The 12,484-nt window shown below is 39.5% G+C and overlaps 1 protein-coding gene across 1 annotated transcript in view; it reads left to right on the forward strand.

The window, feature by feature from the left end:
- sntg2 (syntrophin, gamma 2) overlaps positions 1-12,484 on the forward strand; it is a gene marked incomplete at both ends in the record, with an annotated part of 90,522 nt that overhangs the window by 14,983 nt on the left and 63,055 nt on the right. The window contains 3 exons of the mRNA XM_080513381.1: positions 10,113-10,250; positions 10,362-10,418; positions 10,570-10,627. Coding sequence (XP_080369507.1) covers positions 10,113-10,250; positions 10,362-10,418; positions 10,570-10,627 — 253 coding nt within the window. The remainder of the gene's footprint in view (positions 1-10,112; positions 10,251-10,361; positions 10,419-10,569; positions 10,628-12,484) is intronic.

Here is a 12,484-nt window from a genome sequence, read left to right on the forward strand (position 1 = left end):
CCAGACAGGGATCTTAATCAGCGGAGTTCGCTGCAAACCCACAAAATTCTTTCTCAATCTTGTTGAATGGAAGATTTTAAAGGCTGATCATATAAAATAGTTCTCAAATTTCTTGGAACAAGTCTTAAAACCTGCACTTTAGTGTCTTATTTTTTATGTAGGGAAGTTCAGCACACTATGGTTTACTATCATAAATAAGTAAATCTTTAAAGTGGAAGTCCAGAATGTACTTGCTTTAGGGGGTAGAACTGTTTTACTCTTCATATGATTGATTTTCATTTGACTGGGAAAACTGAGCCCCACTGATCTGAGCTGGAGATGAAGGCATGGCGAGAGGGGGGATTTTCACACGAGACAAATGGCGTCCTGTGGCGTTAAATGGCTGGAGATGGAGTTTTGATATTTGGTCAAACTGCAGGAAGGGCCAGTCGTGTGCTCCTCTCTGTCTTATCAATGCACTCTGGCTGTCCCTTCTTTTACTGTTCCTCCCCGCAGTGGATATGTGACGCCGTTGCACAAAATTGATGGAAGGATAGGAGAAGGCACGGACAGATGCTGATTAGTTCAAGGCTGCACAAACTGACGCAGCCATGCAAGCTGAGAATATTTCTGACATCAGAGGCACACTTTGTGGTCTTCGTGAATTTCTTTCAGCATAAATAAACAGGAGGAAAAAGGGGAAACTGGAAAAAGATGTTTCCCAGTGTCGGGTGCACAGCTGAACTGCTTAAAACGCCCAGTTGTGAAGATGATGCAGATTTCAACACTTCTCTCCTCGAGTGGTGGGGAGAATACATCATACAAAGAAACATCTAGGTCATGGATGTCAAACAAAAGGCCCGTGGGCAAAATGCAGACCGCAAGAGGCTCCAGTCCAGCCTGCAAAACCACCAAGGAAAGTGGTAGCATTTCAAAGAAAACATTGATTTTTTTTTTTTTTTTTAAACACATTTCTTAACAGTATCAGACACAACACTGAGACCATGATGAGCAAACTAGTAATAGTCTAAAAGCCATGCTGTCTGGGTGAGTTTGTAAAAACATGCATAATGCAGCAGCTATAGGAGAAGTTGGTTTTTTGTTTGTTTTTTGTTTTTTTTATATTTCACTGTGTTTTGCACCAGAAGTGTTAAAAGTGGCATCACGTTGTGAATGTTGTATTTTTTGTAGTACATTTTTTTTGTGTGTGTGAAAATAAACAAACATTTTGTTCAAGTATATCCTGTGCCACAATAAAGAAAACCTTAAAAGTTTCAATTTAAATGTTACTGTAGGACTATTTTGGGCTGCATGTGGACCAAAATGTGTTTGACATCCCCGATCTACATCAGGTTTGGTTATTTTCATTGAGTCACGTCATTTTAAGACTCAAAGATCAAATATTAATTTGTTGACAATAGATGCGTTTAGACTATCAATCTCTTCTTGGTTACATGATAAAGAATGCTTGGATTATCTGTGACACGCAACACAGTTCAGTTAAATTTACAATGATTTATGAATCATCCAAGGAAACCCCCCCCCCCAAAAAAAAAGGACATTTAAAATTGTATGTAAGTAACCAGAAGACATTGGTAGTGTAGTTGAGTGTATGGGTGCAGTGTTTTATGATTGACCAGATTCAGGTATGCTTGGGTATTTAATGACCCAATACTTCATCCACCTTCAGTACCTCGAAAGAAAGCGGCAATAACATAACTGCTAATGATGTGCATCAGCTCCTGTCGAGCTGAACTCATCCTTGCAGTAATTCCACATTACTCTGTTGTCATGCATTCATTCACTGTGGAGAGATATTATGAGGCTAAAATCTGACACTGAGCTAATTGAGTTGTAATTTCAAGTTAAAATACAACAAGGTCAGGGAGTCAAGTGTGCTTCTCCTCTTGACGGCTGAGTAGGCTAAAACATTTTAAGATATTTAAACATTTTTTTTAATTAAAACACTTAAATTCTGTTTGTTTTGTATTACACAACATGTTGGGTGTTTGAGGCAGTCTGTATTCGGAAAAAGGCAGATCTCTCTGTTCTGTTGAATTTTAACACCCTTTACTGTGGCCATGCCAGTTCAGAGTTATTTCCCAGTGTTTCTAGGCCACTGTTGGTCAGAATCGATCAAATCAGATCTTCGCCTCTTGGAGAATTTTCAGGTTTTCATGCATTAAAAGCATAATACATAAACTACAGTCTGGCTGCTGGTGCTGCTTGAGGCGCGTGACTCATATGTTATTTTCACCAGAAGTGTGTTGCCAGTCGGAAAAAATGTTTTTAATGGCCGTTCAAAAAGGAGAAAAACGCCAATCTTAATGTCACATTTTATTGCTCTCTTCTGTATGTGCCCTTTTGCCTGGTCTCTTTTGTTCACTGCAATTAAATCCATCAAATCAACCAAGTAAGGACATGACTCAGCCGCTCCCCAATCACACCACTGGTGTGATCTCCACTGGTGACACACTCCTCAGCACTCCTCTGGCCACTGTGACCAATCCAGCTAATCACAAGCTGTCAGGTCAAATTGCATCTCCAATTCATATAGGCCTGAGAGTGTGAAGTACACAACTGCCGGGAAAAACACCAAGTGTTGACTAAAACTCCTCTCCGACCTTATCCTGCCTGTCACACGAGAGATGGTTATATTAGGACTGTTACTCGGCATACTCTGCCTAAATTGTTTTTATTCTTATTATTTTTAATGTGATCAATGAAGCCAGAGCTGCAAACATGGGTCTTAAAGGTTTTTGTCACTTGCTAATTTTCAAAGGATGATGTGGACATCAACTTGGTCCAAGTATATTATCGCCTGACGTAAAGTAAAGTGAAGGTGTTCTTTTGAAAGTCTTGAATAATTAATACCACTGTCTTGATGTGAAGTATAGACTTCAAGAAAGACCTTATGCAAGGTGCCTGTTGTGATTACTGTGCCAGTTTGCTCACCCACGGAGTGTGAAGATACCCCGCATCTAAACTAATTAAGTATACATGTTCACCCTCCGGCACAGTTTGTACCGTCACCATCTACACTTTACATGCACAACTTTATGAAAGTAAAGCATCCCATTTCCTCTAATGTGGTTCACATTCCGCTCTGTAGTATTTAGGCTGTGGTGACCTTACAAAACCAGAAATCTTTATTTATTGAGTTGTGTTGGCAGAGTATTCATTTTTCTCCCCACCAACACCTTGCAATCGATTTTTATTGTGTAAAGTAGTCGTGATGACCGATCGAACCGTTGAAAAATTTGATTTCCCACAAGTCTTAAATTTTTGTTCAAAGTCAAATTGAACTTGTGGAAAAGTTGACCTCAATTTGAACGGGGCCCAAAGGGGGTGAGATCTGAAGTCGACGTCAATCCAGTGTCTTTCAGGTTGAAGGAAATCAAGGAGTTTTTGTGTGTACCGTCGCTGCTCCGAGCCGCTCCTGTATGAGGAATACCGTAGTCATCCCACTGACCTGCAGCAATCTTGCAGGAGCCCAACAATCGATGAAGCTGGATTGAGACTAGGCAGGCGATTACTTGATGTGAAACACAAATTCATTAGGTTATTTTTCTGGATGGTTTTATGATTTTTTTTTTGTGGTTGATATGTTCAAACTCCAAATTACGTTGCTGGTAGACGAGTTGCAAGAGTGTCTTACCCCGCCCTCTTGCGGCTCATTGTGGCATTACAAAGCAATGCAACCTGCGACAACGGTAGATATTTGTGCAGATTTTATTTTCAAAAGTAAATTTAAAAAAGCACGTAAGGTGATTTGGTCACTTCTCTTGACAGAAATGTATTTCACTAATCTATTATTATAACCATAATGAATCACACGTTACAAAGAGCTTCAGCCTCCCCAAAAGTGTCACCGAACATGAGAAGCAGCTTATTTTAAGCTTCAAAGACAATATCCATAGCCCGGTTACTTGCATTATCTGCTTCTTTTATTTTTAATGTGACATTTTTAAAAGGGGAAAAAGACAAAATTTGACCACAGTCGGCACAATGATTACGATAAGCTGTTTGCGTTTTTGAACTCTCTTCTGTTTTGAATGTAATGCGGACGCCTCTGTGGTGGATGTGTGATATGAATTTTGAAGGCGCGCTTTTTTCCCCTTCATTGGATTAAAGACGTTTTGACAGACTGCCTAAAGAGAATATGCAGCCAGCTTGTGGCATCTAACGAGATTGTTTTGTCTCCAGGTGTCCCCAAGGGCTGCTTTCATCCCATCCGTTGTTTTCAAGCCACACAGTTTTCATGAGCTTGCACGACAGCACTGCGCTTAATATTCCTTGCAGTCCCACCAGTGTAGTGGGCAAGCCAGGGAACTGCACTTTTATTTTCGATTCCGTGACCCCGAGAACATTGGCAGTGTCCTGAAGTGTGAACTGTACACTGCTGGGTGCCAAATGTCTGAACCCTGTGACACAATCACTCGGTGCATAAAAGCTGGTTTATTTGAGGACACCAGTTCCGACCTCCTACTCCTACACACTATAGATCTTTGTCATTTCTCGAGGGCCCTACCGCTACATACTCGATATGCAACTAATCCATGTTTGACACAGGAATCCAAAACACCCACCATTATATCAAAATCCAACTAAAATCTCCTCCAAGGTTAATAGGTTGGGTTTTTTCTCTCCCAAGATCTAAATGGGGAATTTCCTTCAAGATCAGCATGTCAGCCCAGCTATTATATAGTCATGTAGAAATGTTTTCAGTCAACTCCTTTGACAGCAAAGATGGCATCAGTACTTGTTAAGACTTAAGAACAATCAGCCTGCAAAATGTCGGTCATGTTGCAACATTAGCTGCAACATGACTGAAAATCCAAGGCTTTATAACTGAGATGAGACTTTGTGTGCGCTCAGAGCATGACCGTTATAACTGTTGTGCCTATTTCTCTCCAACAATCCATGTGTGAAAATGAGTTACATTTTTCTCTGGCGGCAGATGAGTGAGAACTGCCATTGTGTGTAGTGTTGTTGGCAAGCAGCCATTTCTAAACGCAAGCCAGTCTGTAATTTTTAAGATGGTGTCTCTCAACCCAGGTCCTCCGAGGGACCAATTGGACTTTGTTTACAACACGTCCCTGCCTCCGTATGTGTTTCAAATTTTATATATATATATATATATATATATATATTTTTTTTTTTAGGACTCTTTTCAAATGCTTAATGATGAGCTCAAACATAGAGGTACTGGAGCAAACAAGACTGTTGCATCCTATTCTTGTCAGAACAATAATTCCAATACACCACACTACACCGTCTCTTGACGATGAACTGCTTTGATTTTTGCAGCTAAATGTTGATGACAGTGAATCAGATACATGACTTTTTTTGGTTATGGCTTTGTGTATTTGTGAGAAAGCAGACGTAAGGGTGTTTTAAATGGGATTTATTAGTTTGGTACTTCGTTTTCCAGAAGAAATTCTGATTTCAATTGTCACCAGTAGCCATGTGTTGCCTATAGATCGACTGTTGGTGATGACATATTTTCAATTAGCATTAACCTCGGCTTGGTATTCGATGTGTGGTTCAAGTTAGATTTAATTGTTTCAGTCCCTGTGCAAGAGAGGTTCCAAGCAAATCAAAGTCGATATAGAGTCGCTTTTTAAATTTCATGGGTGGCTGCCAATTTTTACAGTATAGTAAAGTATTTAGTATTTGGGGGACTTTTCTGGAGTTTGCCGTTCAGAGCCACACTGTGGAGAAGTCACCACTGTGGGTCCTTGAGCGAGACCCTTAACCCCCGTCGGCTCTCCGGAGCACCGTGATGTGGCACCAACAGGATTAAAGGCTTTCTCAAAGGGATTGATCAAGTATGATTATAATTATTGTTATTTTTAAATGTAGGTTTTGGGGCATTTTAGTGCCGAAGTTGTCCTAAACTGTGTGGAACTGTAGTGAAATTATATTGTTATGGTGGGAAGAGCACTGAGCATAAAAACTAACCAAGTCTAAAGTGCAATAACTTGCTATTCCACCTCCTGTGAAAAGTACTGCTGAATTAAGAGGCAATATTTTCAGTGATTTAAATTGATGTGATCACATTTTTTTCATTTTTATCTGCAGTGCCTTTTAAATCTGTCAAATTTAAAGGAATGAAAAGCATTGCAAATTTTGGGATATCAAAGTTCTAACGTGCCTGGCAACATTAATTTGAATTTAACCGGCCTGATGCAGTCGCGCTATTGATGTATTTTGAACAAGCAGGTATCACTCATGTTGACTGTCATATTTCTGGGAGATCGCTTATTGAAATAATTGTGATTGCAATAACACTCCTATTCCCACACCACACTGAATTTTGCTTGTATGGTGGTTGAAACTGGAGTAGCTGCAAGAACCACTCAGTCAGATCCATAAATTTACTCACCATGGAGACGTAATGCAAGACCAGGACCACAATGACTCAAATGTTTTATATTTAGTGATTTGCTGTGCAATTACTGTCCTACTTCTGAATAACACCACTGAAGTATAATTGATTTCTTAAAGATACATTTATTTTGAGTCCACTTAAGTGGACTTAACGGTATATTTATGCTTGGTGTTGAGTGAGACTCGTATACTTGTCAGAAAGATTCCTAATTACATTCTTGTATTTTATTATATGAGAAGCACGCTTCGTCATTAATCTTCTGTTTAATGAGTTCACAGGTGAGTGTGCATCAGTAGTGATTCCATTTCCAGAATTCGATTTGTCATTTATCAAGCGGTGCGTGGAGTGTTGTGTAATTCTAAGGAAAATGGCAAACAGGCACAGCTGAGTGGCATCAGGTTTGACTTGCACTGAGAGAACTTTATATTGCTTTACTCTTGTTTCTAATCTCTTTAGACTTGGATAATAAGCCAAACCAATCTATTGTGTTGCTAGAGATTGCCCGAAATGGCCTAACTCTGCAGAACCCCAGACGACACAAGCCTTTCTATCTGAGCAAAGGTATAATTCTCTCAAAAAAGTTCTTCTGGTCAATAGTGTTATTTGTCCTTATTGAATACTTTTATCCATTTCAAATATCTCTGTCCATTTGATGACTTTTTACATTCTCTGACCTTATAAATACTGTGTAGTGAAGGAGCTGCTTCCTGTTGCTTCAAAGAACCATGCTAGTTGACATAGGAACATGGGGAACTACTATAGTAATATGATCTTTACTATGTAAGCATGATTAACTCTCCGTTTGGTCTTGTTGGAGCATCTGATCCTCGTGGTTATATTTAGAGAAAGATGTAGGATTTTACTGGGCACTTGTTTAAATTGCCACTGGATAAAATATAAAATAACCTTCCATTGTGATGCGGTGTATGTGAACTGAACTTCTGAAGTAACCTTGAAAAATGGAGATCTGGTTTACTTGAGATTAGGCCCAAAAACTCACACTTGGTTAAACAATTGAAGGAATTGGTTCAAACACTTTTAAACAATACACTAGAGGCTTGGCTAACATATTTGCTGTTCCTTTGCGGTCACAAAACTGGACCTGGACTAACCCAATACCACTACCCTGCCTTAGACGTTAAACTGTTTGTACTTGAGACTGCGGAAACCAGGAAGGCAAGTTTCTTCACAATTAATGAATGTCTTTACTCTCCCAGCTTTGCGTCTGTGTGTGTCTGTATACCACTATGACTCATAAATCTCATTTCATCCGGTCTTTTGTGATTTTATGTCAGTCACAAGATTGTCTCAAGGCTCCACAGGGACTGTAATCATGTGGACTTTTAAGGAATATTTTATATCTGTGACTGTTGCAAAAGTGTCATTGTTGACTCAACCACAGACATTGTTCTTGCCACATCAAGTCGTGTCATTATTTAGACAGAGTACAGTGCGAATGCAGCGGGCAGCCTCAGTGGTGGGACAGTAACAAAGCAGTAAGTAATAAGAGGTGAAACAGGTTTCCTTTGTTATCTCGGACTGTGGCACTGACTTGTTCTGCTTTGTGTGTTGTAAAACCTTACCCCCCCCCCCCCCCCCCCCCCCCCCCGCTGAGTCCCCCAAATGTAACCTCTCTGCTGCAGCAGCCTCAAAGCTTTAATTTGTACTTTTGTCTGCCTCTGTGGGAACGGAGCATGACCTTCATTCTCAAGTCTCTTAAAAGAGATTTGGTTGACCTCAGTCACAGACACATTGTGACCTTTCTTGCCCACTTTGATCGCTTAAGAGCGCATCATCTGTGAAAAGGTGAATCTTTTGCTGCTCCCCTACTGTTGCTTGCAAATCAATGCAGCAACAAACTAAATCTCTGATTTTTGTGTCCTGCAACTGTATACATTTAGTGTTTGGAAATGTATAGAATTCTTTTGTTTAAGTAAATGTGAATCATTTACCTCATTTAATGGTAGTTGATTGATCCTTGCTGTGCTCATAGTTTCCCTGATGAATGAATTTCATTTGAATGCTGCAGTGTTTGACGCAACGTATTTGAGTTAGTGTTTGATTTAATTTCCTGGTTTGGAGTATCCTCACTTGTTTTCTTTTTTTTTTTTTTTTTACATTATTAAAACACTTTGAAAACTATTAAAAGTTGTAAGACACATTACAAAGCACTACTGATTATCATCTGTGTTATAATAGATGTCTAATCCTTCACTCAAAACTGAAACCCAAAGAGTAAAACCATGCATTGTACGGAATTAAAAAGAAAGTAGACATACACACTAACTGTTGATGACTATTTTTCAGCCTGAAAGGCTCAATTTACTGACACTTGTGTCCAGTAAATGATTGGACTCCCTAATAAGCTGTTGAGGCGTTTTCTCATTGTGCTGCTGCTCGCTTTGGTCTGTTGGTTTTTGTTCTGGTCATTTATCACCGAACATTTATCAGGCTCTTTACAGTCATGTCACAGCACCTCAACCCGCGAGTGTTTTTCCATCAAACTTGGACTGTTTGTTCTTTCATTCATTCAAATATCAGCCCATCCATCAATCTTGTTGACCCTCATAGCTGGATTCCGATGAAGCTTGAGGCTTTAATGTCACTCACACCATCAATATAGAATTGACAATGACCAATGTAGTTGAAGCACGGGTTTACAGAGGGGATTTCTGATGCAGTAGACTTTGCTTTAACAAGGCCAGTCATGAATGGAGCATTTCACCAGTGTAATTAATTCAGGGAAATTAGTATTTCATATCTGAAATGGTTGGTAAATGGACCTGCTTTGGGAATTTGGACAACTTGAAAATCACTGAAAAGAACATACATTTTTGTAAATTTTTATTAAAAAAAAGAAACTTTCATGCATCTTATATTTTTACAAAGTACAGAGAACAAAAGGAAAACAAACGAACTCCCCACAGTAGAAGGTCCTAAGCGTGGAACTGTGTGGGGGACATTTGAACAGAGAATGCCAACCACTATAACCCTTTTGGGATAATGTATAAAAATAAAGAAGTATCATACCTGGAAGAGGTAAAACCTTGCTCGGTGTTTGCATGCCAATACTTTCTTATATAGGCTTGTAAAAAGCATTTATTTGAAGAAATATCTCAGTGCTGCCTCTCAAGGCTACTGGACCTTAGTGATGTACTTACTCCTCTCATAACTAATGGTGTTATTTAACATAGTTACCAACTCTGTCACTTGACATGCTCTTCAGAGTCTAACTACATTGCCAAAGGGAGATTTCTTTTTTTTTTTTTAATTCAGCAGTCATTTAATCTGTTGACTCAAGTGTCTGACTTCTTTCATTCCACCTGGCACTCGCCGATAACTGCACAGTGAAATTTGATGGTTTGATCGAGCGACACTGTGCTGAGATTTCAAGTGTTTGTGGATATACTTCCACCAGGAAACAGTCAGAAGGAACTGTGACGTCTGTGCCGTTTCCTTCTATCAGCAGTCATTTCTGTCCCCGGACTCGGAATGGTCTTCCACAGTAGCCCAGACCTTTTATGTGTCCCTTGTTTCGTTAGGTAAAGATGTGGAATTGGAGGCGCGAAATCCTAAACACAAAAGGTTTCACAATGTCAAGGAAAACCAATTAACCCACGAGTAGACCAATAGAATGGGGTGAACAAATGACACACTGAGAAAAGAAGATTAAAATGTCCATTGTGTACATGATTACCCCGCTTTGGCAAAATGTCAATGCTCTTCTCAATTTCAACAGACGAAATCTGGAATTGCTTTGCTGTACAATGAGGAGACCAACAATACCTATGATGTCTGCCTGAAATTGACCAAAGAGGTATTAACCATACAGAAGCTGGACGTGGTTTGCACGAGTGGAACTGACACCCAAGCAAATGTAAGTGCGAGGGCTCCAGACTTTCATTGTGATTCATGCCGCATGACTCCGAAATACTGTAAGAATGTTCAGGTTATCCTTTTGCCAATAAGAAACTCCCACTTTCTAAAGCACAGAACTGTTGTACTGCGGAGACAAGCGGCCGGCAGCCTGGGCTTAAGCATCAAAGTAAGCAGATCCCCTTTGATTGGGTAGACTACAATGAGTGTGGAAAAAGGCTTTTGGGTGGCGGAGATGACTGAGAACACAGTTTTGTAGCAGATTTCCCCACTATGACTCCGAAATGTCAATTCTCATCTTTTTCTCCCGTCTTGTACAGGGAGGGGCAGAGCACAACGTTCCAGTGGTTATATCCAAGATTTTTAAGGATCAAGTAGGTAAGAACATTTCGTTTCTCTGTGTGAATGTGTTATTTAGGCAATAGGAAATCAAGCATGAATAGATTTGTTGTTTTGTTTTTGTTAAATTTACATTAGTACAACTTTGCCAGTTGACGTATTGCATCTGTGACACTGAAAGTTGAAAGCCTGTTTCATTTGACTTACTCACTTAAAAAAAAAAAAATAGGAAGCAGCCTTGGGTTAAATTGAATACTTGAATTTACACAGTAGCTAAGAAAGTCTGTGTATTTTGGATGAATTGGTCATAAAAAAGTGTTATCTGCTTCTAAGACGGAAGAAAGAACACAATGTGTTCAAGCTTATACCAAACAAACCATTCTAATATTTCATGTCTCTGTTGAACACAGCATTAAGACTTTCACAGCACTGCTGGAAATGGGAGTGGACCCAGGATTTAATAATAGTTTGAACTTCCTTATGCAGCAGTAAAATCAACAAACCTCTCCAGCAGCTGCTGATCAGGCTTGTTTTGGGGAATTCTGGACCCTTCTTCCCTTCAGAACTGCTTAAGCTCAGCCTCATTGTGAGGACGCCTCCTGTATCTGAGGAGAATTTAAGTCTGAGCTCTGACCGGGTCCCCCCAAAAGTTTCTGTAGTTGATGTACTTCCATTTATTTCTTGGCTCATTATCTTGCTACTCCTGACATTGCAGCTGGTGGACCTCAACCCTGACATTATTAAAAAATATTTTTTTCAATTTGAGAACAAGCAGTTCAAGCTTGTGCTAGTTTGATGTAGGTGTGGTGTTCCTGTGGTCATATGCTGTGCTCGTTTTATACCAAAATTAAATGTAATTTCCTTTATATAGCACATTTTACCAGTTCAGCTGTCTCAGCTTGCAAAGGCCTTTCACAGCATTGAGAACAAGTTGGGTTTCAGTGTCCTGCTCATGGGCACTTTGGCCCAATGAGAGGTCTGGGTGAGGAATTGAACCATCAATTTTGACATGGGAAGATGACCCAATCCCACCAACTGAGCTACAGAACTTTTGTGTGTTCCTCATTACAAATGTATTATTATTTATTAGCTTGCACATCCATGAATACTTTCAAAAAATATGTTAATAGGATTTGTTTTGCAATAGTTAATCAATAGTTAGTTACTCAGACCTCACAAATCCTCTTTAACCTACTTTCTGATTAACTTTTGATTTCTGAAAGTCAAGCCAACCTCATGTGTGCCTCATATTAATGAATATAACTCATTTCGTATGCGTTTAGGGATGTTATCATATTAAGTCCAAATTATCCATGAAGACTTCAGATTTGGATGGTGGGAGATCGCTGTGACCTTGTTTACAAATTTCACTAACCTCATAGATTTAGTCTGTGTGTTATTGGTATGACATCATTTGTTCCACTTTTACTGTCTGGATGACGGGTATTACCATTTCTTTCTATGTCCAGAATAAGTGACTTCCTTTTGTCCGGAAACAACCTGGCAGCTTTAATACATCAAATGTAGTATTTTATTTGTACTGCACAGTTTTTGTTCTTTTTCTTTATTTAACAATGTGAATCTAATCCCAACTATGAATTACTGCACCATTTATTCTCTTTTTTTTTTGGGGGGGGGGGGGGGGGGGGGTTAGTGTTTAAACTTTCAAACTTTATTGCCTGGATTGTTATTTGCACCTGCTGCTTTACACAAAGTGAGAGGTAAGGGTTTGTAATCTTCCACAACATTAATTGTTAATTGCGGTTCCAATTTGGTCCTTGATCCTCATCAGTGAGCATGAAATGCTGTGACGAAATAAACGGTAGCCAAATGGGAAGAGTAATGTGATCAAGCTGTTGGTGAGACGGAAGAGAAAATACTTTGATCGTGCTCATT

This window comes from Blennius ocellaris (assembly GCF_963422515.1).
Source record: "Blennius ocellaris genome assembly, chromosome: 17".
Lineage (NCBI taxonomy): Eukaryota > Metazoa > Chordata > Actinopteri > Blenniiformes > Blenniidae > Blennius > Blennius ocellaris.